At 30.4% G+C, this 27959-nt stretch overlaps 2 protein-coding genes across 2 annotated transcripts in view; one reads left to right on the forward strand and one right to left on the reverse strand.

Annotated features, from left to right (window-relative positions):
• LOC129916502 (lachesin) overlaps positions 1-27959 on the forward strand; it is a 133648-nt gene that overhangs the window by 41292 nt on the left and 64397 nt on the right. The gene's annotated exons all lie outside the window — the stretch shown is intronic.
• Positions 12374-13902, reverse strand: LOC129916506 (uncharacterized). Its single transcript, XM_055996508.1, has 3 exons — positions 13480-13902; positions 12497-12762; positions 12374-12439 (listed from the first exon to the last, which is right to left on the reverse strand). The coding sequence occupies exons 1-3, from the start codon at positions 13597-13599 to the stop codon at positions 12385-12387; spliced, it is 441 nt and encodes a 146-aa protein (XP_055852483.1). The 5' UTR covers positions 13600-13902; the 3' UTR covers positions 12374-12384.

Here is a 27959-nt window from a genome sequence, read left to right on the forward strand (position 1 = left end):
TCCCATTTCAGTAATTAAAATTAAAAATTTAAAATAATTCTTAAAACGGAATTATACAACGGAATATCGAAGTAAGGATAGGTACGTACAACACCGCATAACGTCGGCAAACCTTCCAAGTTTGGGGGGGCTATTTCCACCCTTTTTTTTTTTTGTTGCCGTTTCTTGATGTTTTTGTTATAAGGAAGAAGGCGCCAACACCAAATCCAGCAATTTAAACAAAACCGTTTCACTTCTCTTATTTACCTTCGTCGTGCTTCGGTTACACCGTTAATGAAATAACACTCACAAATTACTGTTAATGAAGTAACAAATCCACCACACATACACCTCTAACGAGTTTTACATCAGCGATAGCTGGTTTGGTATGGTGTGACAACAACAAAGTGGAGCGCCTCTCCAGCTCTCACTTTGCATACTTGAAACCCTTCTTGATTTTTATAAGTTAATTTGTTTTCAACCCTCAATTCCAACAACAACAAAAAAGTAAAGTTAGGGGTTATTTTTGTATGCTTATTTTTGTTTGTTGTGTGTTGCCTTGTTGTTGAGTAAAAGCAGAAGGAAAAGAAACCCTCGCGAATGCATTTTAGAAAAAGTGAAAAACTCTGTTGTACCAATACTTTTTTCCCACCCTCACAAGTCGAAGCTTGAATGGCACCGCAGGATGTCCACCCCCTGACACACCTTTTTTCGTCTCTTCCAGCGATGAGGAATGACGCTATATTCCACATGATGGTAACGGTACACAGTCCTTAGTTAAGGGAGCACAACATTTGTGTTTTATTACAAGCGTTGCATTAAAAAATCATTGCATCCTCTCTATTTTTTTGCTTTGGCAAATTGTCTTACCTTGCAGAATTCGCGTTCGACAGAGGACGCTCAGCTCGGAGATGAAAAATAGAAAGTTAAGTGGCGCCCCCTTTTTTTTAATAATTCATACGAGGTTTGAATTATGAGCGAAGGGATATTGGATGGTGGGCAAATGAAAGGGCCACGACTCAATAAAAAAAAAACATCTTTCTGTCACAGTTTTATTTTTTCCATTTATGAACCTCCTGGCAGGACATGACTTCCCCGAAGGGAAATCCTTTTTGTTAAACGCGCGCCTTGGCTGCCTTGATTTGGAAAATATAATGAGTCTACTATTATTTGTTGGCCGCCACCAAATTATATCCTTGACGAGGGCAAAGGGATGAAGGACAAATAAGGAGAGACGCGAAAATTTTATGAATTGTGTTGTATTATGTGGCAATTTCATTGACTTTGGGTATTGTTTTGTGGTGATGGTGGTTGCTTTGGCAAAAAAGGGCTATTAAGGACGAATACACAAGGTCGTGTATAGTCATTATTTTATTTTATTTTTGTTTTTGTATAAAAAATATATTTACTTTATGTTGTGTAGCAGTTAGCTTGCTGATGATAAAAAAAAGGGTTGAGTGGGTTTTCTAAAATTTATGAACAAAATTTTGACATTCATTTGTGTAAAAATTATCGCCTGGAAGGGTAAATTTTAACGGAAAAGATATGGTGTAAGAGAAAGGGTATAGAAGGTTCTTGAACTGTATACCATCAATATGAAAGTCTGAGGGTTGATATGTGTAATTTGAAACTTAGTTATATTTAAATGAAGGTACAAAATGTTTACATACACGCATTAATGTAATAAATTTGAATATAAATTGGATTTTTATTTTTCACAGTGAATAATTATTTTTTCTTCTATTTTGGGTTGGTACTTTTCAGTTTTTCATTTTAAGGGTGATCTCTTTTTGGAAATCCGTAGATAGCTCTTCAAGAAGAGGTTAATGTCAAATGGTAATTAACTTGTAAAGGTAAATAGTTTTTTTTTTTATTTGAAAATTTTAATATTTATGATAAAAAAGATTTTGAGGGTTAAAAAAGAAGGTTAAAAATGAAGTTGAAAAGTGCACAGAATTATCTTTAACTTAAAGAAGGTTAAAGAAAACAAAAATTTGTTCATTAAATACCGCACAAAGGACTCAAATTCAAATAAAAAGAAGACCTATGCCTAAAGAACTCTACACAATTTTACTGAATAAATAAGAGGGCAGTTAAAAAAAAGTGGGTGAGGTACCAGAAGGTAGTGTTCTAATCCATGATTTAGTAACTACGTTTGCTAACAACAAAGCACCTTGACAAGTTGATGGGTATCAATTTGATGTCCCTTTTTTTACATGCGATATAATGTAGGTACTATAGGCAAGCTTAGGATTAAAAAAAAAAAAATCGAACTCGAGATAACAATCAGACATAACGTTACGATGATGGAGAATGCCAAAAAAAAGGGTCGGCAATTCTGCCTGTCCGTCTGTATGCACCTCGAGCTAGAGCCTAAATTACTAGAGCGATTCTCTTCAAACTTAGTAGTTAATAGTTTTGGGAGATTCCCTAGAGGGGAAATTGAATTATTTTTTTCTACCAAAACTAACGGTAACCTGTCATATACCGAAAAAGAAAAGCTAATATTTTTCGAAAATGGCTCTAACGATTTTGCTTAAAATTTTTGTGTATAGTATTACATATAAGAGCCAACTTTTGAAATAAAAAAAAATATTTTTTGTACCGTTATCAACGGTACCTGCCATAGCACGTTTATTTTTTCTAAATATATCGTACAAGACTTACCCGATTTCAACGAAAATTTTTATACAAAAGAGTTTAAGTAAAGGTAATATCAATATTTTAGAACATTTTAAAAAACACATTTTTTTATTTTTAAAAAACTTTTCAATTTTTGTATTTTTGAAAAATCAATTATTTGAAATTTAGTTTTTAGCAGTAAATTAATTATTTCTTCAAAGAGGCATAACATTTTTTTTTTTTTTAATTTTAGAAAATTTTTATATACCTACAAAAAAATATTTTTTTTTAAATAACTTTAACGATTTTCGAAATTTATTTTCTAAAAATATTTTTTTATACAAGAAATAAAATGACAAACTTGTTTTTTTTTTTTTGTAAAAGATCATATATAAAACGGTGTTTAATTAATTATAAAAACCGAATTGATTTTTTATTTTTTTTTTAATTTCTTGAAAATTTCTAATTTTAATTTTTCCCTAATTTTCTGGAATAAAAAGCTTTAACATTAGAGTTACTTTAAGCATAAAAGCAAGTACGTGCGACCCCAGGTGCGCATTTTATTTTCTAAGATCTACCGTAATGTGAATATTTGGCCAATGGTGAGCTTTCCTGGTTTTAACGTTCAAATACTATGGTAGAAAGGATCTTGCAGGAGATGTTAAGGAGACTAATTTCTCAGTTCAAAGGAACGTGAATTTAATTCTGGAATTATTGGAGTGCTTGAAAAAATGAAGTTGAACCAGGGCCTAATTAAACCCCAAGAATATTATTCACCATACCTGAATTTATGTTAAACAAAAGATTCAATAAAATTTGATATGCAACATTCTCGGAAACAATAATCAACTTAAAATATCTAACACCTCAAAGCAATTCCAGTTATTACTTTGTTTTGTTTTGAGCAACACAGAAAAAAAAATGCTGCGGAATGAAAAAAATAATTAAATAAGATTCATAAGAAAAACAATGATTGCTCAGAAATAAAATAACAATAGTTGTTGACCCAAGTGCATTTAATCTAATTTACAACACTTTGTCAGAGTGTTGAAAGTCTCAAACAAATTTACTTAGAATTTTCATCCAGGTGCCATTTATAACCTACGTAGAATCCCACAATGCTTACTAATTTTTTAAAATAGCATTGTTTCCACGTATTCTGTACATAAAATGTAATAAACTGTTAAATAACTGTGCGTTACAAAAATAACATAAAAACATTTTTTTTTCCTAGAATAATAATGTCATCCATGATCCATGGTAACTGGCTACAAAATGTAATCAATTAATTCTGTGGAAATACACAAACTATTTTAATTTTGTTTAAAAAAAAAAAAATATAGATATCCCAAAACAATTTGATGGCAGAAAACATTTTGCCCACCTGACAAAAAAAAAAAATAAAAGTTCGTCAAAATAAAAGCCATTTTCAATTATCCACAAATCATAAAAATTGTGATAAATATTTATGTTTGTGTTTCCATTTTATTTGCAAACTATTCAAAACTAATTCCCGGCTTACAGGCAAATAAAAACACCAATGATTTGGCCAATCTGGCAAATAACGAGTTTTTTGTCCGGCCTTTATGGTTAGAATAAATTTTTTTTATGCCTAGTATTTTATGCATGTTAAAACAGTAACTATGTAGCTGGTATGCAAAATATCTACACGTGCAACAAGTAAGGAACAAAAAAACAGTATCATTCCTCTCTCTCATAGGGAAAGGATTTATATTTCTTTTTTGGTTGAGGGGGCCTTGTTCCTACAAAAGTCTGCACATCAAAAACGCCAATTAAAGCTCAAAAATGTAACGCTGTCCGGATTTAACCTCAAATTTACCATGACTCTTGGCTACGACTTGTACAGAATGCAAAAAAAAAAAATAAAGAAAAAAAAAATGAAACCCTGGACGAAGGACCAACATTGACACACCAAATAGATGACATAATAAAAAAGGCACTGTTCTGAGTTAACAAAAAAAAAAAAAACGCACAAATCCCCAATTGAATTCAAAAAAGGAGTAAAGCTTAGCCCCGGAACGCAGCACATAAACTCGTACTCTCGAATTCGTACTCTCGAACAAGTAGCCATGGCCCCTTACATTAGCTTGATGCAACGCAATTTTGCAGCAGCAACTAACAACCCTCAGTCTCAAGCAATGGCATGTCCTGGTGTGATAAAAGACCTGTGAGCTATTTAATCCTTGTGCGGAATGTGTACAGTACACATACAGAGAGTTGGGTACTGGGAGTCAGGATATACAGTAGAACGACCATCCAGAGTGGATATGCTAATATCGCCCTTGATATGCGAGGTTTTGAGCATGTAGGACAGAATTTTTTTTTTTAGTTCCCCCGCTTAACCCCCACCGGGACTGTATTCACATATATTTCTTCGCCAAAGTAGAAATGGTGTACCTACTTCTTTCTTTTCGTCCTCTGTATCCTATTTTTCACAACCATTGAAATAGCCCCGATCGTTTGTTGTTGGCTTGCTTGCTTGCTGCAGACATGAGGAAGTCGGGAGGTGCAAAAAAATTGCTCCAGCATAAAAATACCATTTCTCACATGGACGTTTCCTTTGGTCCTTCTCTGCTCTGAAGTGAACGGTGATGGCGACGAACGACGAAAACATATACCCCCAGCTTAGGAGTAGTCCTTGGTAGCTGCCTGGGCTGGAGGAGCGTATTTCGCGTACTCTTTCACTACAAGAGTTTGCTATTTGCTTTGAGTGCAGTCATTTTTTTAAACATTCAAGAGCTGAACTTTTCTGAATGTGATTTGGTGCTGGTGTTGGGTGTAGTGGTGTAGTGGTCGTGCTCCCCTTTCAAACCTCTTTGATGGCTCGTTTGTAACTGTTACAACATCACACACCACAGACTTCAAGGAGTAGGTGACTATGTATGTAGTTAGGGTGGTTCTTCTTTTTTTTCAGCATTTTTTTTTTTTGCAAAGAAAACAAGGAAAATAGAAAAATAAGAGAAAAGAGAATTGTTGGGAGGTCCGGATGGAAAAATAATTACTGCATTCAACATGTGCAGCAAGTTGGGCTTCTTTGTTACCATCCAGAGGGAATCCTTTTTTTTTGTTAAAGGTTTTTCATTTTTAGATCTTGAGCTTGAGCTTCTTTTGGCTTCCTTGAACAAATGAATTCTTGTGTGTTTGAGTGTGAAACATTTACTTTCTAACCGGGAACAAGGGATGCATTTTGATTTCGTTTTTATTTTGTTTTATGACTACTTTGGCTCGAGGAAGGCTTTTGGTCAAATATGGGATTGAAAGTTAGGACATGCGAAGAATATGAAAAAAGAATCAGCGAAGCAATGAAGTAATCGATAGTTGGTGGTCTTTTTTGTTTTGCCTTTTTAATTTGAAAACCATAGTCCTTTGTGAACTTTAAAGGCCAAAACTCTGTAATAGGTACTTGACTCGTTAGTGAGCTTTGATTTTGTGTTTTTTGTTTGTTTTAGTTTTTTTTTTTTTAGTTTTAGTTTTAAGACTCGAAAGTTCAGGAATGAGAAAGTTGGATCAAAGATGAAGTTTGAAAGAGAGTAGGTATTTCACTCTGAAATTTTTAAGGAGATTATAAATTTTTATAAGGGCACTGTCTTTTGGTATCAATTAAAAATTAATGGAAAATTGGAAGATTTAATTTTTTGAGTTTGATGAAGTTCAGGGATGTCAAAGTGTTAAAATTGATATTAATATCATCTAGTAAAAAGTAATTGGTATTTTATTTGGTATATTGTAGAGTAGTACCTTAGCGTTGATAAGATTGATTATCACGGCTGAGGTTCTGGGTTCAAGTCCAGGCTATGAATATGAACATTGGATAATTCTACAATAGAAGCGATATCGAAAATTTCTTATGCGAAATAAATTTTTTTAACTTTGAAATAAAACGCAATGGTCTCATCTCGTCGCCTCGCAATATTTTAGTAAAAGAAAGAGCGATTTGGTTCAAACTTGGTGGTAAAGTGTTTTATGTTATCACCTAGAGATGATTTTGAAATTTTCTTAAGACAAAACAAATATGATCTTCTTTTTTTTTGAAAACGGCTGTAGCGATTTTCATTTAAAAAAATCTGTGTGCTTTGGAAAATAAGATCAATGCACATAAGGTCAACTATGTTTTATAGCTTGTTTCGCGATTTACGTAATGGTATATTCAAATTTAAAATTTCACTTCACCCGCAAAAATCTTAATTTAGGTTTTCTAGCGATTTCTTCAAAAAAGTATCTCGTTTAATTGTGAAATAAGTATTGTTTAAAAATATAAATTAAAAATAAAATTTTTTACTGCAAGTATTTGTCTAAAATCGATGTCGAAGTGGAAAAAATTCAGAAAAAAGAGCATTTTTTGAAATTCTTGACTCTTGAGCTAATAAAGTCTAGGTTGTTACAAATCCACGTGTACTACGAAAAGTAGATATCTGCTAAATACAATTTTCAATCAATCAATTTTTTGGAAAACGGGTCATTCCAATGTTTTTTTTTTTTGAAATAAGCATGAAAATTGTATGATTTTTGAAATGGGAAACAAAACAGTTTATTTAAATATGCAAGATTAAAGGGAGTTTTTTTGGAATAAAATGAAATGTTAGATTTTTGAACTCAAATTTTATTCGGAACACTAAAAGCAAATTGTACATGAGTTGAGCATGTTTAAAAATTTGAATCCAAATAAAACCTGAATTTTCCTAAAAAAATATAATTAAAAAAAGAACACGTATACACCACAGTGTGTTAACAAATAAACAGAAAAACAAAATCCTTTCAAATTTGAAACAAATTTTTTTTAAATATTTTTTAACCTCATACATTTAACACATATATTAAATTTGTCAAAAACAAAAAATTACACCGGCCGGCCTCAAAAAAAAGAGGTAGTACTTTTGAGCGGATCGGTAGATCTTTATATATTTTGATTTACGCTGAATCCGAATATAACGTCAGTTTTCCCCGTACACCTTCAAAATCTGAAGTATAAAAATCGCGGTAAAATTGGGGATTCGTAAGGTTTTTTTCTATTTATTCAAAAATCTTAGGGCTTACAAAATAACTGACTCAGCGCATCAAAATATATATAAATCATACCTAGCCGGTCAAAAGTCTGATTTATTTTTTTTGTGGGCCGGTGTTATCAAAAACAAACCTTTCTTAAAAAAAATATATAAATTTAAGAAAAAAAACGAAATATAAATCGCATTTTTTAATTAATGTTTTGGTTACTTAGTTAAAAACAGATTTTTCAAGGAAATTTGTAACAAAACTGATTTCAGGTATTCAAATAGGTGGTTTACAATCTGTGAAAAGTCCTCTTTTTGCCAGGCCAGTTATAAAGGATGCAATAGGTTTCGAAAAATGATGTGTTCAACAAACTTGTGGCTTAGCTAGTTTTACTTAAAATTACGCTTTGTAGTTTTTTTTTGTATCTCTAACTATTTCCGGTGATAGAACTCCAATACTAAGTTGTTTTAACTTGGCAAAATTCTTTTAATAAATACTTATAGAATTAAAGCTTTAGAAACATAAAATTTGTTGGTTGGACTCTTAAGCTTTCCTCAAAATTAAAAAAAATCTCTTTTCCGAAAATCACGAATGAAGAAATATTTTCTTTGCTTATTCTGGACACGCGATATATGAATAAAAGGTTTTTAATCAATATATTAAATCCAATTGCTTAAAATAAAATTAGCTGACTCTTATATTAAGGAGCAAAAACAAAAAAATACGCATACGCCACAGTAACCCACATCTTAAAAGCTTATCTAAAATGGTACACTGAGGGAAAAGCCACCATAAAACTACGTAAATTCAATGAAAACCACATTGATTTAACTATTATTCGGAATGATTTTGCGTTGAAGATAAACATTTTAAAATCAACGTGGAAAAAAGGTTAATTTTTGATGGTTTCGTATCTTAAAGTCACATAAATCAAAGTAGTTCATCTTTGAAAAAAACGATGTTTCAACTTCAATTTATTTTTTCCCTCAGTGTATATATTGATATTTTTCTTTCGATTTTTATGATTTTGGTGCCAAATTATAGAAATAACTAAAAGTTATATTCTTATATATATACTATTAATAATTATTATCATTATAATTATTATTATTATAATTATTAGTACCTATTGTTTTCTTTTTATAGGGTCGGTATATAAGTGCAATAATATCTTTTTATTTTTAGTATTTAAGAAGTTACCACAATCCTCCCCAGACGTATGAGACAAAATTTAAATTTTTTTTAAATGTAATGAATAGGAAAAAACTGTTCATACAAAATTTGTTTGCTCAAAATTAATATCGTCACAAAACAAGTTATATGTATACTCGTTTCGTGACTAAGTACTTTCTTCACTATTATATGTAGTTCGCAAAGAGTTGTTCTCACATTTTACGGTTCATTTTTAATTTTCTAGAAATCTTTAGGAACAAAACATTTATTATTGTCAGTAAAAAAAAGAAATAATGTTTGCGTAGCACTCTATTGTATACTTTTTTAATAATTGCCTTCCTTGAATTTCCTGGAAGAATTGATTAAGATCTGCCTGGTCAGTGCATTGACGTTTTTGTTTTCTTGAATTTTATGATTTCCGGGTAAAAGTCTAACTAAGATTAAGCCTGGGGATCTAAATTGTTAACTTTTTTTATTCAAGAGTTTGTTAAACATCAATTAAAGTACTTGCTGGCATTACAATCAATCAATTATGAGCATATAATTTAAATCGTAAAAAAATAAAGCCAATGTTTTAAGTCAAAGTTAACCGCAATGTGTCCCAGACCCTAAAATTTTCTATAAACGCAACTTAAAAAATAATAATTTCAAGTTCCATCAATTTATAGATTCTGAACCACCTCCCATTGAGAATCAACCAACTTTGCTTTCAATTTTTCAATTTTCTATTAATAAATCACAAGTGTGTCTCTTAGCAAACATCTGACCATTTCTATAAGTACCTAAACTTGAAATTAGATATCCTACTGTGCCTACTAATTGCCCAAAACCATTTTAAGCAACAACAACACAACACAGAAAAAAATACATCCCAAAACTAGTCCTAATTCTCTAAATAAAATATCAAAACGACAAACATCACTTATTATTCATCTCAAGTTTATGTCCTTTCTACGACCAATTGATTCCCAAAAGGATCTGTCCTTACTTTCCAATCATACATAGAAGTGGCTCACCTACACAGAAACTTTATTCCTCCCGCACCACAGCCACAATTTACCCAACCACTCGAAGCCACATTGAGTCCAATTTTGATGAAAACTTTCAAATGATGAAGTTTTTTCCATTTCTATATACTTATATCTATTTTGTCATCGGTTTGTCTATACATATACTCCATTTAACCCATACAGGTTCAACTATCCCTTCCTTTTTCTTCAAAAGAATATAAAATAGACAAAATAACAAAAAAAAAAAAAAAACTTTAAATGATGACCTGTGAGCAGAATACTGGACATGTCATTAAAGATACAAAACCACGGGTCTCGCACTCACTTTATAAATGTTGAAACCCCCAATTGTGTCTGACCGGTAGGGGGCGACACAATCGAAACAAAGAAATCTCACGAACGATAAAGTTTTATGATGTTTTTTTTCTTCTTCTTCGTTTTTTTTTTCAACTTTTGTTATTGTTCTAGAGAATCTAGAGTGGAAGGAAGGATTTCTATTTTCCTTTTCTTATTTTTCCGCAGGACTTGGTCAAAATTAATTTAACAAAGTATATTCGCGCGCTTCCTATACGTGGCCATTGGTATAACGAAGTGTAGGAGTATATGGTTGATGGGGCGGTGAAGTGTAAAATACGCACACATACCCATGAATTCGTTAGCAGTCCGCATCGGCACCCAGTGTAAAGTAAAATAAAAAAAAAGCATCAGAAAAAAATTCTATAAATGATTTTTTAAAGAAAAGTTTTTTCTCAACCGAAAAAGAATAGAAAGAGTAAAGGGAACAAACAAAGGCGCCAACGACGACGACGGCGACGGACGCCTCCAAAGTTCAAAGTTGTTTCACTTTGGCAAAACAATGGCCAACACAGGATACAAAAAGAAAAGCAAAAAAAAAAAAAAAAAATAAAGAGAAATGCACAACCCGGTTGTAAGGACTTGATTTTGTGGCCTTACTAAGAACTTAAAGTCAGAAATGTTAAATAACAGCTAAAAAAACAAAATAAATAAATATAAGGCAAAGATTTAAATTTTGCTTAGTAAATTCAAAACTTTTTTACTTTTTTTTTCTGATAAGTATATAAATAAATTAAAAATATCTAGAACTTCATAAATTGTTAGTTGTTACTTTTGCTCTTTTGCTCAAAATTGGTTAAGCCGTTACCGAAAACATTAAAAAAAAAAATGAACCAAGTCAGCTGAAGAGCTTCATCGTTCATACACCGAAAAAAAAAATTCGATAATAACAGCTATCAAATTAACATTTATCAGTGACAAAAGTCGTCCAACAATTAAAATATCAATTTTGATATTTTATCATATCATTTTGACATTTTTTAATTTCAGGTGGGATAGTGAAAATTTCACTTTGATAATTAAAATATCAATGTTGGCTAGATTTTACGTTTCAGTTTATTATAATGATATTTCTTTCTTTTTCTTTCCCAAATAACATTTTGTGGTTAGAAAGCGGAAAATAAACCGGATATTTACTCTGGTTATTTAACGGATAAGTTACTAAACTCGTTAAATAAACGTATTTAAGACGTTCCAGAAACGTCTCCACAACCGAAAATGGTCAGTTATTTTTTAACTTCGTCTAAATCGGGTTTTTAAAAAACCCACTTTTTTCTACAAATACTGGGTTTTTAAAAACCTAATTTTTACGGTTATTAAATAACTGTTTATTTTTAGTTAAAGAAAAACTTGAAATAAACCATTTACGGCTATTTTATAACCGTTTACAAACCGTTATTATACAGTTTAAAAAAAACCTGTACTGAGTTATTTGACGGTTTTTTTTATAACCGTTTTACTACGGTTATTATAAAACCTGTAATTAACGTTATTACAGGTTTTTTTGAAACCTGTAATATAACAAGTTCTTTTAAAACCTGTATTAAACGTTAATTTACGGGTTTTTTTATAACCTCTTACCTATAGGTTTTTATAAAACCTCTAATAAACGTTATTTGACGGTTTTTTTATAACCGTTTTCTTCCAGTTTTTTTAAAACCTGTAATAAACGTTGTACAGGTTTTTATAAAACCTATAACAAACGTTATTTGACGGTTTTTTTATAACCGCTTACCTATAGGTTTCTATAAAACCTGTAATAAACGTTATTTAACGGTTTTTTTATAACCGTTTTCTTCCAGTTTTTTTAAAACCTGTAATAAACGTTGTACAGGTTTTTATAAAACCTATAACAAACGTTATTTGACGGGTTTTTTTTATAACCGCTTACCTATAGGTTTCTATAAAACCTGTAAATAACTTCGTACAGGTTCTTATAAAACCTGTAATAAACGTTACTTCACAGCTTTTTTATAACCGGTTATTTACAGATTTTAAAAAACCTATAAAATGTTTGCTTACCAACATGCTGCAAACCATAAGATTCTTCCCAGCTGAAAATTTAATATTTGAAATAAGAACGCTGAAATTTAAGTTTAGTGAAACATTATTTAATGAAGTAAAACTAAAACTAAAACTAAAACTAAAACTAAAACTAAAACTAAAACTTAAACTAAAACTAAAACTTAAAGTAAAAGTAAAACTAAAACTAAAAATAAAAAATAGCTTAACTTAATTATGTTGTGGATTGCCCGTCAGAGGCAGAGGAGCTGGTGTTGGAACTGGTATTTCTGTAAAGAGAAAAATGTTAACTTAAATGTTGATTATAATTTTATTTTTTAACTTACGTGGACGGTTTTCCCATTCGAAATGGGGCTTGCTTCAAAAAGCCTTTAAAAAATGAAGCACCCTCAGCTTCACTATAAGTGGGGTACCTTGATCGGACCGCTTCCAATATAGTTTTATACAGGAATTTGTATTGGCTGAAACTTTTTTTGGCATTAGTCCCCAGCCAAGAATGTTCTGCCAGTAGTGGATCCGTAAAAATGCACTTGCAAATAGTGCGGATCGTTTTCATTCCGTTGACCCCCCCATATGAGCTCAACTTACGGACCTGAAAGAAAACAAAAATATGTTTTAAGATGTCGTTTTTTAAACTTTTTCGTAATATAAAATGCATTTATTTTCAAATATTTTTGGCCGCATTTATTATGATTTGAAATTATAAAAGAAAATGTCAATATGTATTACGGTTTATGAAAAAAATTAAAAAGAATTTCATTTTCGAAGAACTTTTTTTAATAAAAGTTTTGAAAAAAAATGTATCTTATTTTTTTTTCAAAGTTCAACATCTAAACATAAAATTATTTTTTATTTATTTAATAACCCTTACTGTTGAAAGTTAAATAGCAAAAATTTAAAGTTCTTATTTACCAAAGTCTTTGAGAAAATTAATTATTTCGATGCAAAAATTCAGTTTTTATCAAAAAAACCAATTGAAATTGAAGTTATTTTTAATTGTTTTTTCAAAAGTGTGATATATATTACCTTTTCTGCTTCGGAATTCAACTGATAATATTTATTAGAAAAAGTTTGGAAAAAAGTCATTTTTAATTTTTTTAATAAATTTTTTTTTAATTCTGAGTTTGAGGACCATTTTTTCAAAAACTCTTAATTAAATTTAGTGAATTTAAATTTAAGATAAGCTTCTGGCTTTGTAAAAATGTATTTTAAAATATTGTAGGTGTTGCCGTTGTTTTCTAAATATTTTTTTTTGTGTTTGAAGTCGGATTGTAAGAAAATTGCATATTTCGTATATTTTGATACTTACCAATTTTTTTTTTGAATGCTGCATTTTGATGGAGTTTTTCCTCGATTTCCTCAATTTGTTGGACAGAGGTAAGTGGGAAAATTTCATCCAGTCGCAGTTCCTCATCCACTTCCTCTGCATTCTCTTTTGCAATTTTGGACGCCATGAATGCCTCCAGCATTCCTTGCATGGCCTGCACCTTCACCTCAGTGGAACGCTGTCTTTCCAAAATTTCGTCTATTTTGGACGACAGTTCCTTGAATTGGGTACTGGTGCTGGGGCCTATAAACAATTAAAAATAAGAGTTATAGTAAAATACAAAAAAAGTAATACGGTTAGTGAAAGAACTAATATGCTATCTCAGCTGTTACTAAGAGGGACTGGGGTTTATCCTATTCAAATAACATTGGATAAACCCCAGTCTAAGATAAGCTGGAGTTTAAAAACGACTTTGATAATTGTACTAGTGCTAAAATACATTTTTTACCTTCATACGTGTATAACTCGGAAATGACATTAGTGATGGTAACATCTTCAGTTGGGGGGGTGAACGAGGAAACGTCTTGAAAATTAGAAGTAAGTATGACAAAATTAGTAACTTTGTTCCCATGTTTATACATTTTAAACTTACCAGAATTAGGAATCAAAGTTGACATCAATTTGTTCATATCTGTCATGTATTCCGAAGAATTGGTGTCGATGGTCACTTCTTCCGTATTTTCTTCAGAAGAAGACAAATACTCGGCATCCTTTTCCTTCTGAACTGCTTCCTCCCAGGAACCTTAAAAGGAAATACATGTTTTGTCGTAAATATAAGTGGCATGAAAGGGATACAAGAAAATATTTGTTCAAAAGGTGAAGCGGCTTAAGACCGGCCGAACAGCTCAGATTTTGACGATTTTTTTTCAAACGTAGGTAATTAAAAATGCTTTAAAGTCTATAGATTAAAAATTGCCGATGTTGCCGTATTGTTTTTTAAAATTACAATTAAATTTCATAAAACAAATGATAGCAATAGATTCTCGAGGTTATTTAAGGAAAAAAAAATATAAGGGAGTAAGGGACAATCTTCCATCGTTTAAGAGATAAATGCAATTTTCTCATAATCTGACTTTTAAAAAGCCAGAAGCTCATTCTTATCTCCTAAATTTAAATGCACTAAATTTAATCAAGAGTTTTTGAAAAAAAAATCAATTTCAATGGTTTTTTTTTTGATAAAAACTGAATTTTTGCTTTGAAATAATTAATTTTCTCAAAGACTTTGGTAAATAAGAACTTTAAATTTTTCTATTTAACTTTCAACAATAAGGGCTATTGACTGAAGAAAAAATGACTTTATATTTAGATGTTGAACTTTAAAAAACAAATAAGTAATATTTTTTTTCAAAACTTCTATTAAAAAAAGTTCTTCGAAAATGAAATACTTTTTAATTTTTTTCATAAACCGTAATACATATTGACATTTTCTTTTATAATTTCAAATCGTAATAAATGTGGCCAGAAAAATTTGAAAATAAATGCATTTTATATTACGAAAAAGTTTAAAAAACGACATCTTAAAATTTTTTCAATAATTTTTTTTTTCAAAAATCTGAGTTCAGATACCATTCTTTCAAAAGCTCTTAATTCAATTAACTTTATTTTAATTTTACAAATATGACTAAGTTTCTAGCTTTTTAAAAATGTATATTTAAATGTTGTAGGTGTTGCCGTTGTTTTCAAATTTTTTTTTTGTGTTTGAAGTCAGATCATGAGAAAATTGCATTTATCTCTTAAACGATGGAAGATTGTCCTTACTCCCTTATATTTTTTTTCCTTAAATAACCTAGAGAATCTTTGCTATCATTTGTTTTATGAAATTTAAGCAAAAAAAATTGGTTTTGTTCAAAAAAAATTTAATTTAAAAAAAAATCTTCAATTAAATTTAAAAAATTTGAATAAGTAAAAAATTAAAACGGCAACACCGCCAAATTTAAAGTATTTTTAGTTTAGTTTATATATATTTTGTCAAAATGAGACAACAAAAGGTACAAAAATTTGTTTTTAAATTACAAAATTAAAAAAAAAGATAAATAACAACATACATTATGTATATAGATAACAAGAATATAAATAAGATTTGAAAATAAATTAAAATATAAATGAGATGAAATAAATTGTTAATACATTTTTAAATTACTAAGAAAACGAATAACTAGGTATATGAAATTATTGACTTTAAACAATGAAAATAGAAAAACGACAAAGGCAACGTATCACGAAGATTCTTCATCTATCATTTTTTGCAAGATTTTTTTCTTAAAGCATTCTCTACTTATGTCAAATGAGAACAGGTCAGAGTATTTATTAAAAGTTTTTGAACATCTATTAAATGATTCATGGGAGGCATAATTAGTCTTTGAAAATGTTTCCTTTAAAAATCTGGTATGTCTTAGAGTGCGCACATTAGAATTGATTGTAATTTTAGAACATAAGTACGAGGATTCAATATTTTCTTTGAGAAGATCAAACGCGAATAGAGCCTCTGATAACTTCCTTCGATTAGCAAGACTACACATATCAATGAGCCTTAGACGATGAGAGTATCGAGGTAGCACATACGACTCAGTGCTCCATCCAAGACCTCTTAATGCAAACAGCAAAAATTGCTTTTGGACAGATTCAAGTTTTTTAACATCAATATCATAAAAAGGAGACCAAATAACACTACAATACTCTAACAAAGGGCGGACCAAAGAACAGTAAATTGCTTTAGTGATATAAGGGTCATTGAATTCAATTGATCTTCTTTTAACAAACCCTAGCATACACATACTTTTAGAGTGTATTTTGTCAATTTGTTCTTTAAAAGTGAGTTTTTTGTCTACAATAATGCCAAGGTCTTTTATTTCTTCCTTTCGAACCAATATCTGTCCAACAATGGTGTAGTTGAAAATTATTGGATTTTTTTTCCTTAAGAACGAAATAACGTTACACTTATAAACATTAAGTGACATTCCATTCATTTTACACCAACTTACAAGTGTGTTTAGACATTCCTGTAACAAAAAACCATCAACATCAGCATTAACATTTTGAAACAACTTTAGATCGTCGGCATATAAAAGGTATCTACATCCTTTCAACAATGAGGGCAAGTCATTAATGAAAACCAAAAAAAGTAGAGGCCCAAGATGGCTGCCCTGAGGTACTCCCGAAGTTACATATATTTCACGAGATATAACATCACAAAACCTAACACACTGTGTTCTGTTAGATAAATAGGACGCAATCCAATTTAACAAAGTTGAATGAATACCATGTTTTTTTTAACTTTAGAAGAAGTAAGCAATGGTCCACTCTGTCGAAAGCTTTGCTAAAGTCGGTGTAGATTGCATCAACCTGGTTGCCCTTCTCCATTTCTAAAAGAATATGGGATGTATAATCAGCTAAATTGGTGGTTGTGGATCTACCCTTAAAGAATTCATGTTGATGCTCACTAATGGCCGACTTAAGTGCTAAACTAAGCTTATCAGTAACCATTTTTTCAAATAACTTGGGAATAGACGACAGTATTGCAATTCCGCGATAATTTTGTATATTTGACCTATCACCGTTTTTAAAAATTGGTATTAAAAATGAATTTCGCCAAGTATTAGGAAAAATGCCGCTAGAAAGTGAATGATTGAACAGTTTAAGTAAGGGTTCAGCAATTTTATCAGCAGTGTTACGGAGGAACAATGGTGGAATGCCATCGGGACCGCTGTTTTTACTAATATCAATTGATTTCAGTTCCCTAACAATTTAAGACCTTTGAAAAAAAGATCATCAAAATCTAAGCTGTTCGGCCGGGTTCCCTAATATTGCCAATTTTTGAGCTTTAGTTACTCCACTATATGTGTACATTAGACCGTGCGTTGTGTTTTTTTTTTTTTATTAGGGTCAAGCTCTAAAGCCAAGTACGCTGCTGATATATGAGAAATACATAGGATTTTCTAATGTTTAAGAGTTTTATTTATCCCTACGTTCAGTAATGTATGTAATTTTTTGAGGAAAAAACTTTTTTTTTACATATTGAAAGGTCATAACCGCGATTACTTTAAGTATATGAAAGGGGACCTAAAGTGTATCAAAATTAACGTAACTAAGCTGTCAAAAATAGGCCCCCAGGATAAACTGCTTTAAGTTTAGATACGAATAAAATTTTACTTGGAGAAAAGTGGTCTAAGTGAACTTAATAAAAATAAAATAAAAAAGATGTAGTTAAACTTGTATCTTACCGATGTCATCAAATATTAATTTGCATGCTATGCTTTGCCAATCATCCGATGCTGTGATGCAATTTTTCCGACCGCAAATGGAATCTTTCTTGGACTTTGGCCATAATAGCTTCGTTCCATCGATGACCCAATTTTTGGGAACTGCCGTCACGAACTTCCCTTCATCTTCGAGCGTCTCCACAACACAATACATTTTGATTAACAATGTACTAATGGAAAAAAAAACAGATTCAGTGTTTGGTAAAGTTATTTTGAAAAATTTAGAGGAAATATTTTCTATGTTATAAAAATTAGGCAAATTTTCTTCTTCATTTGATTTATAAACGCTTAAAAATTTAGAATAGAACGGTTTTTCGTAAAAATTTTGTTTTTGTTTTAAGCTTGAACCATAGATAACTGGAATGCCATGTCGATATGTTGCAAACTCCATTCTAACAATTTCTTCTGAGTTTGTTAAGAAGTAACTATCTGCAAGTGGCGACTTCAAAACAAAATGTTGAAGCTGAATTGCTTTATAGATTCCAACACAGTGTTTAATTTTGCATATTTTATTCCTATCTTTCATATAAAGCATAGGAGTTTTGTTTTCATCTACATCAATTAGATCTACATTCTCAAAATCTTCGATAATCCTATTTGCAATTTGTTCCAGGGGTCTGTTTCCAGATCTTATTCGACGTTTTAAATATTGTAAACGATTTTCATATTTGAAAGCACTTATATTATCTAAAGGTCCATGGTATTTAACATCATCTACGACATGATATAAATTGTGAACGTTATAACTTATGTTTTCAGCTCCATAGATATTAGAAAAGTTATATATGAATGATTTGAACAGACTCTGTGCGACATCAACAAAAACTTGTTTATTTTTACTTAAACATATTGAAACAGCACAGTGTAGTTCCATAAAATTGGCATATACTTCTTCATGAGTTTCATTTTGCAAAACAACCGGACCTAAGTACAACAAAAACATACGAAATTCAGTGGCCTTCCAAAAGCTTATCACATCAAGTCCACGAGGTGTTCTATTGAAGTCGCATGGAACATATTTTCGTAGTGATACTAAGGTCTTAGAGATTCTCTCAATGTTTTTTGCCGAGAATTTTGTTTTAAGGGTTCTATTCTTAATCCATGTAACCAACAATTTTTTCATGACACCTAAGCACAACAAGTGCATGTAATCTGGAGGAAAATTCATAATAATATCTATTGGAAGTTTTTCTAATGGAGATGGTTGCGTATGATGATCTTCGTGTATCCCAGCCCGGAAAGAATCATTCGTGCGAAGTGATTTTGATAAGTTTGGAAAACACATTTGGTGAGATTTGTAATTATAATCCCCTTCTACATTACATCTTTCACAAGCAAAATAACCATTATGCCCTTTGATTCCTTTTAAATAAGAACGAGCGGGGGCGTCACAGATGAAATTCCTGATTTTAAAACTTATTTTTTTGGAACCAATGTTCAAATCATCAATGTTAACAGCCTCCTCAAGAAATAATCGCAGAAATTCATTAACACTTGAAGGTTTTGCCATTCCGTAGTAAACACCTATTACTAGCGGCGGCACACGAAAACCATCTGGTGAACACAAAATAGGCCAAAATTGGCCCTTTGAACTTTTGCTAACAGGAATCCCATCAATATTAAAGTCCAAGAATATTACTGTTTGACATGTCTGAACACTTTCAAAAACCTTAGTAAGAGCGCGAACCAAACCGAAATGCCAGTATCTACCAGGTGGAACTTCGATAAAAATTTTCTCAAGGGAAACGCGAGTTTGTAATAATGTTCGAGGGTCTAATGGCAAATAAGGATGAGAATTATGCAAAATGTTAAGCAAATCACGCAAGCAAATATTCGATATGTTATGCTGAATAGCCCACAATACTAAGTTTTTTTTTAAATTTTCTGGAATAGCTTCAAAATTAGTTGAGACAGCGACACAATTGTTTCCAGAATTTTCACTGTCACTTTCATGTTCAGAAATAATATTCGATAGGTGTTGCAACTCTTCAAATTTCGTGTTAGAAAAACCTTGTTCACAATTAGCACTTATTTCATTTTCCGAAAGGTGTTGCTGCACTTCAAATAACCTCTTGCTAAGAAAAACTTGTTCAAGATTTTTAATTCTTTCTTTTTCACGCATTTCTAATATTATTTTTTTAACTTTTCTTTTAAAAGTAGTTCTACTACAAATTTTATTTTTAATGATAGAATACATTTTTATTACAGTGATTTTATCAACAGTCAAGCTTGGGATAATAACGCGGAATGAGAAAGACAAATGAAAAGACGCGCTAAGTTATCTGTATGCCTACTCTCAAGTTATTTTCCAAACTCAGAAGATATTTTTCAAACTCAGAAGTTATTTTCTAAACTCAGAAGATATTTTTCAAACTCAGAAGTTATTTTCTAAACTCAGAAGATATTTTTCAAACTCAGAAGTTATTTTCTAAACTCAGAAGATATTTTTCAAACTCAGAAGTTATTTTCCAAACTCAAAAGATATTTTTCAAACTCAGAAGTTATTTTCCAAACTCAGAAGATATTTTTCAAACTCAGAAGTTATTTTTCATACTCTGAAGTTATTTATTAAACAATATTTAATATTTAACCCTTTGCTCCCGGAAAAAAATACAAATATCTTTAAAAAAAGTTTTGATATTTTCTAACAACACACTAAAATGAAAAAACTAATGATTGTACTAGTAATAACATTGTATAAGGAATGTTTTGAGCTGAGAGTACAAAAGGAAAAGTCCATTTTGTAGTAAAAAAAAAACTAACAAAGTAATTAATAGGTGGTATCATGCTGAAACCACTAGGAAGCAAAGGGTTAAAATAAATTATAAACAAATAACAATATTTAAAATAAATTATATATTTAAAATAATTATAACAAATAACTTACCTCTTAATAATTTTTCACAGACAGATATTTTTTTAAATTTAATTTATATTTTTTCACAATAACTTTCGCGCACAATAACTTGTTACCACCAGCCACAAAAGAATACTGAGAGATCTGAGAAAAATGAGAGACAAAAATATGATGGGCGACGCGCGACGCTCGAGTATGGTGAATGTGTATGTGTGGAGAGTTGTTGGTTAGTTGAAATTGGGTTTGAACTTAGTTGAAAAATTGCCAGGGTTGTTAAAAGGTAAATAACGAGTTGATTAAAAACTTATACGTACTTATAGTAGTTATTTAAAATCTTACTTTAAGCTTAGGATTTATAATGGATTAATTTTAAACCAATAAACAACTTTAATGGTAAAAAGTCAGTAATTTAAAATCTCGTTTCAAACTTAAGGTCAAATTTGGTTAATTTCTAGTCTATAAATAGCTTTTTGTGTAAAAAAGGAGTTATTTAAATACTTACTTAAAACTTGTAATGAAAATTTGGTTATTTTTTAGCCCATAAAAGACAAAAATAAAGAAGTTAATTAGAAACTCACCTTAAACTTAAGATTTATAATGGGTTAATTTTAAACCAATAAACAACTTTCATGGTAAAAAGTCAGTAATTTAAAATCTCGTTTCAAACTTAAGGTCAAATTTGGTTAATTTCTAGTCTATAAATAGCTTTTTGTGTAAAAAAGGAGTTATTTAAATACTTACTTAAAACTTGTAATGAAAATTTGGTTATTTTTTAGCCCATAAAAGACAAAAATAAAGAAGTTAATTAGAAACTCACCTTAAACTTAAGATTTATAATGGGTTAATTTTAAACCAATAAACAACTTTCATGGTAAAAAGTCAGTAATTTAAAATCTCGTTTCAAACTTAAGGTCAAATTTGGTTAATTTCTAGTCTATAAATAGCTTTTTGTGTAAAAAAGGAGTTATTTAAATACTTACTTAAAACTTGTAATGAAAATTTGGTTATTTTTTAGCCCATAAAAGACAAAAATAAAGAAGTTAATTAGAAACTCACCTTGAACTTAAGATTTATAATGGGTTAATTTTAAACCAATAAACAACTTTAATGGTAAAAAGTCAGTAATTTAAAATCTCGTTTCAAACTTAAGGTCGAATTTGGTTAATTTCTAGTCTATAAATAGCTTTTTGTGTAAAAAAGGAGTTATTTAAATACTTACTTGAAACTTGTAATGAAAATTTGGTTATTTTTTAGCCCATAAAAGACAAAAATAAAGAAGTTAATTAGAAACTCACCTTAAACTTAGGATTTAAACAACTTCCATCTTAAAGTGAGTAATTTAAAAACTCGTTTCAAACTATAGATAAAATTTGGTTAATTTATAACCTATAAATAACTTTTTGGGTAAAAAAAGAGTTATTAAAATACTTACTTAAAACTTTGGGATCAGATTTGGTTAAATTCTAACTTAAAAAAACTTTTTGTGCGAAAAAAAAGTTATTAAAATACTTACTTCAAACTTGGAGTCAAAATTTGGTTATTTTTTAACCCTTAAAACACAAAACTAGAAGTTATTTAAAAACTTATTTATGACTTTGTGTCAAAAACGAGTTATTTAAATACTTTTCCGAAACTTTTGAAGAAATTTGGTTATTTTAAAACCAACTTCAAACTGAGGTTATAATTTAACCAAAAAAATTGGGTTGAAAAAATAACAAGAATGTAACCAGGGTTTAATAAAAGTAAATAAATAGCCAAAACATTTCCTTAGTTTAAAAATGGAATTTTTTAAACTAATTTATGACTAAAAAGTTTATTTTACGTATAATTTTAACCCAAAACAAACCTTCGAAAATACTGGGTTTTTTTTCTAACCTAAAATTAACCACAGACTTTTAACAACCCGTTTATAGCCGCTTTATGACCGCGGTTATTTGCAGTTATTTTATAACTTTGGTTATTTTGTAACCGAGGTTTGAAATTGTTACTTGGGTTTTTATTATTTTTATTATTTTAAGTAGGTATTTTCTTTCTTTTTTCTTTAAAATCAAACAAAACATTACTGAAAGTGAATATTCTTTTTAAATAGTGGTGATATTATTTTTTCTATTAGGTATAGGTGATATAATTGTTTTGTTATTTTCTCCCAAACCATGTGAAGTAAAATCTTATTGCCGATCAAATTTTATCAGTAAATCATATACATTTTACTTCGAAAAAACACAAATCGCCTTTAAATTAGTACACATTAAGAGTTTTTTATTTAATATTTTTCAATAATTTGGAATGAGAAATTGATATGAAAAATTGATAATAAAATATCAAAAAAAAAAATTCAAAAATTTGACATTTAAATATCATCCTGATAATAAAAATATTTGTTTCATAAAACACATTTTATAGAGCATTTTTTGCTGATATTTAAAAAATGTTAAATTGATATTGGTTTTTTTTCGGTGTATTGAAATAAAATAATAATCAATACAGCTCTTTCATCAAAACTTAAAAAATAATGTAGAAATCAAGATGTTGCCAATTCTGATGAATTAGTGTGACTAAAATCGTTATTCAAATGATTTATGTTAATTACCTATTCTTTTTCGAGGAACTTAAAGTGTTCCAAGATTGGATTTAATAAGAAAATAAAACGTTCTCTGCAATGATTCGCAGCATTGAACTCAAATAATTTTATATATATTTTTAATTGAATGGAAAATTTTAAATATTTCCAGATCTTCAACTGAAAAAATTGTAATCGGGTTTTTAGATGCAATCCGTTCAATGAAATCATCTGGAACCGATTTACAAATTTTGGATAATTCTTTAAACTTTTTAAACAAAATTCACGACTCGATCACACATACATAGGTACACACGTACTTGCTTTTATGGCGAAAGTTACAAGGAATGTTAAAGCTGAAAGATAGTACAAGTAAATACATTTAGTTCAGTTGAGTGATCAAAAATGCATCGACTCTTTTTTAAAGAACACATTTCAATACTTTTATTTATTTTCTTTTTTCAAAAATGATTTTTAAGAAAATGATCTAAGAGGTGTTTGCCGGACCCCCCCCCCCCCCCCCCCTCAATACGCCACTTTTCAAGATAGGCTTTTGATTATGTCGAAAAAAACATGGTAATAAGGAACTTAGACGTTCAAAGGTTTTTATTGCAGGAAAGGGTTATAAAAAAAAGATAAAACCGTGAAGTGCTATTAAATGAGGGAGTGGAAATTGATGATAGAGGTGCAAAAGCCTCTTTTTGTTTTTTTTTTTCAATATATTTCCTAAACAACGTAAAATTTTAAAATTTGTGGATATGTGTACAGATGGACGCACAGACGTACGGACGGAATTGCGAGACCCACTTTTTTGGAATTCTCCATCAGTGGCGTATCCAGAAAAAATTTTGGAGGGGGCTTTAAGAAAATGATCTAAGAGGTGTTTGCCGGACCCCCCCCCCCCCCCCTCAATACGCCACTTTTCAAGATAGGCTTTTGATTATGTCGAAAAAAACATGGTAATAAGGAACTTAGACGTTCAAAGGTTTTTATTGCAGGAAAGGGTTATAAAAAAAAGAAAAAACCGTGAAGTGCTATTAAATGAGGGAGTGGAAATTGATGATAGAGGTGCAAAAGCCCCCTTTTTGTTTTTTTTTTCAATATATTTCCTAAACAACGTAAAATTTTAAAATTTGTGGATATGTGTACAGATGGACGCACAGACGTACGGACGGAATTGCGAGACCCACTTTTTTGGAATTCTCCATCAGTGGCGTATCCAGAAAAAATTTTGGAGGGGGCTGGAAAATTTTTCAAAAATTTTTTAGAGGGTAAATGTGCGAAAAAATTTTCATTTCTTTTTATTAATCTTTGATCGAGAGTTAAACGCTGTGCTGCGGTACTGAAAGTGGTATACCTAGTTGCATTATAGTGCTCTCGACAGATTCGTACTACTGTCTCCTCCTTTCACATTCAGAGTACCTAGTGTTTTTTTCAAAGTTCTTGTGTCGCAAACATTTTACACAAACAGCAAGGAGTTGAGTCATCCTTAAAAAAAAACTCTTTATTTCGTTCGAACTTTGTTATGTGCTGAATCCAAAACTGTTTACAGATTAATTTATATCACGTCAAGAGTGTTTGGGCTATACTTATCAATATTTTCGTTATATACGATCATGTTCCGCAATTCGAACGAAAGTGAATTCAAATCACTTATCAATTTCACGTGAAATGAAATATCAATATTCTTCATTTCGATCGGTTTCGAAAACTTCGAAATTGCTTCTTACTGTCAAAACTGAAGGATCTTCCATTTTTATTTTGTTTCTAAAGTGAAATTACTTCTGATCCGAAAATTCTTTTTGATCCGAAATATATATGTTTTTTCGTAATATGTTGCTCTTTAATCCAAATCGGAAGCGCAATACTGCAATTTTCTTAAAGAAACCTGTTGACCACTTAGATTTTGAGATATCAAAAATTTCTATTTCCAATACAATATCTTTGAGAAAAATATTATTAAAAAAAAGTAAATATTTGAACAAATACGGCGTTTTGAGATTGCATAAGAAGTTTTGCAAAAATTTAACGGTGATGTAATTGGACGTCAAAATACTAAAAAAAATTATCTAAAGAATTCGGAATTGGACTGAAATCCGAAAAAAAAATTATCACAATCCTCATCGTCAGCTAAGGCTCTTACTCAAACAAACCCAAACAGCCATTTCAGAATTTGGAGGGAGCTCGAGCATCTGTGCTGCCTCTAAATCTCTAAGATTTACGAACAAGTTTTAGTTAATCATGTACATTATGATGAAATCAGCTAAATAAAAACGTGATCTTAAGACTTGGGGGGGGGGGAGGGGGGGGCTTGAGCCCCCTGAGCCCCCCCCCACAATACGCCACTGTTCTCCATTGGTTTTGAATACAACCTCAATTTTTTTTTAGACACGAAACCAATACTTTCCCTATAGAGCAAGTAAAAATATCTACGACAACGGGAAGTTCTCTATAATTCTGATGATCGGTCAGTCAGTTAGAGATTTTGTAATTTTTGGGTTGCTTCCTTTAATTAAGGGTGTGATGCCATAGTTGAAAGGGAACTTGGCTGGGTACTACATTGCCCCTTGATTGCAGTTACATGTTGCTAACGCAACCCATTCTTTATGGAATGATGAATTAAGCTTGGATGAGTTGATAGACAAGTACTGGTAACTGGACATAAAAAAACAATACATATTTTATGGCCAATATCAGTTTAGATTTCAGACGCCGCCGCTTTCTGGAAACATATATACCTATGTTTCCATTTATAATTTTTATATAAAAACCTAACAAATAATTATGTTATTATTTTGTGTACTTTTCCACTTACTTAAATACGAAGAAATTTACAGTCACTGTTACATTAATTTTAAGATCTATATTTTTTGTTACATCTGTAACCTGCCCTAATAAATGCAATTTGAAAATGGGATAGTATCAGAATAAAAAAAAAAACTATAATATGAATGAATGATGAAAGAAATATGAAGAATTATGTGAACAAAAAAGAATAAACAATACAAAAAAAAAAAAAAAAAAAAACCTCCTGCAAGAATAAAGGACTCAAGAAATCACTCTCAGGAACCAAAGAACTGAAGAATAAAGAAATCAAGCTTCAGCAGTTTTAAGCAGAAAAAAAAGAAAAAACTGAAACTTTGGTTATTCACGTGGCTTCGATGTGGAGATAGGTAGAGTTTTATATTTTTATATATATTTTTAAATCACATAACAGAATCATATTTTTTTTCTCTAGTCTTTGTCCTGTGTCGCCCACTCACCGGCCGGCTACTTCGTCATCATCCTCGTCAACCACTCTGTTATACAATCCTCATCGTTTGCGTATCGTCCTTTTCCTTACCTTTAGCCTTGGCTATGTGAGAACTTGAGTATAAGGATAGTCTTCAGATGATGGACCCCCAATGAGGAAAAAAAAGGACAAAACAGATACGAGTTGTCTCGGTAGTTATTATTTTTAGTATTCCCATGACGTTGTCGAGAGTGTCCTTCCCTGTCTCGGATTTAAGCTACACGACCATCACCATATCCCCAAACATAGTCCACCATAGATATAAAAGGAGAGATCCTTTGGGGTCAATCTGGCCTACACACAGTGTCCTGCCTATATCTCTCTTTTGTGGTCTTTAACCGATGAAATTGGATCAGGAGTTCGTGGGTATATAGAGGGAGACCAGTCGAAGGGGCTTATATCTACATTTGTGTTTATTTTCATAGCTTGTCATTGGGTTTTATCGTTTTTGAATGGACGAACAGAGTTGGGGTGGGTAAAGGGGGTTGATGTTGTATAGTGAAATCAAGCTATGACTATATTAAGTCAGCATGCAAATGTGGCAGGAAATAGGATACAATTGAGGATATTATTTGTCTGTGTTTGTTTTAGGAATCAATTTTTCAATCAAATGTTAGTGATTTCATTGAGCATGTTTATATAAATGTATCTATATACTATCTTGCTCTATTTATCTTTGGTTCGATAGTTATATTTGAAGAGATAGTATTTAATTTTTATTTTATGAACGTTAAGTTTAGATAACATGACAATTTGTGATGTAATCATAATTTGTTTAAGGAATAATTTTTAGATAACAAAATTCATAATAAGACATTTATTTTACTGGAAACTAACACTTTGGAGTAATTCCATTTAATGGTTGAAACATTCAAATCATGATGAAAGGAATGTTGCTTTTGTAAGTGAAAGTATTTAATGTAGGTAAGGTTTGCAGGATTAACTGGTGCTTAAGTTGTTTATATCTTTTTTTTTTCCTAATAAAAAGTGATGAAAATCTATGTAAGCAGTATAATGGAGATTATTTAGCTAGCAGTGCTAGTTCAGAAATATCCTAGTATATGTAAGATATTTATTTTTGGGGAATTTTTTTTTGTTATTTAAAATGTGTTTTTTTTAATATTTCTTTATTCTATAACTGGAAATTTTTTGGAATCTAATTATTTTGAACTAAATTTTCAAAACGGAATTCCTTAAACTATATTACTCAAAATGATTTATCTAAAATTTATAACTTGGGTCCCAACAACTTTTTTCATAAGCATTTTATATAAAAGTTTTGAGTTTGTTAAGAATTTCATTTTAATGTTAATTCGCTTTAGGTATATTATAAAATCAATGATTTTTTTTCTAAGAAAATAAACAATTTAAATACAAATTTAAAATTTATTGACATAGGTTAAGAACATACATGGCCTAAAAATCACTTCTTTTTTCTGCCCCACTCGTGAAAGTAGAAAAGACGGTGTTTTAGCAGTCTGTATATTTTTATTT

This window comes from Episyrphus balteatus, chromosome 3, assembly GCF_945859705.1.
Source record: "Episyrphus balteatus chromosome 3, idEpiBalt1.1, whole genome shotgun sequence".
Taxonomy (NCBI): Eukaryota; Metazoa; Arthropoda; class Insecta; order Diptera; family Syrphidae; genus Episyrphus; species Episyrphus balteatus.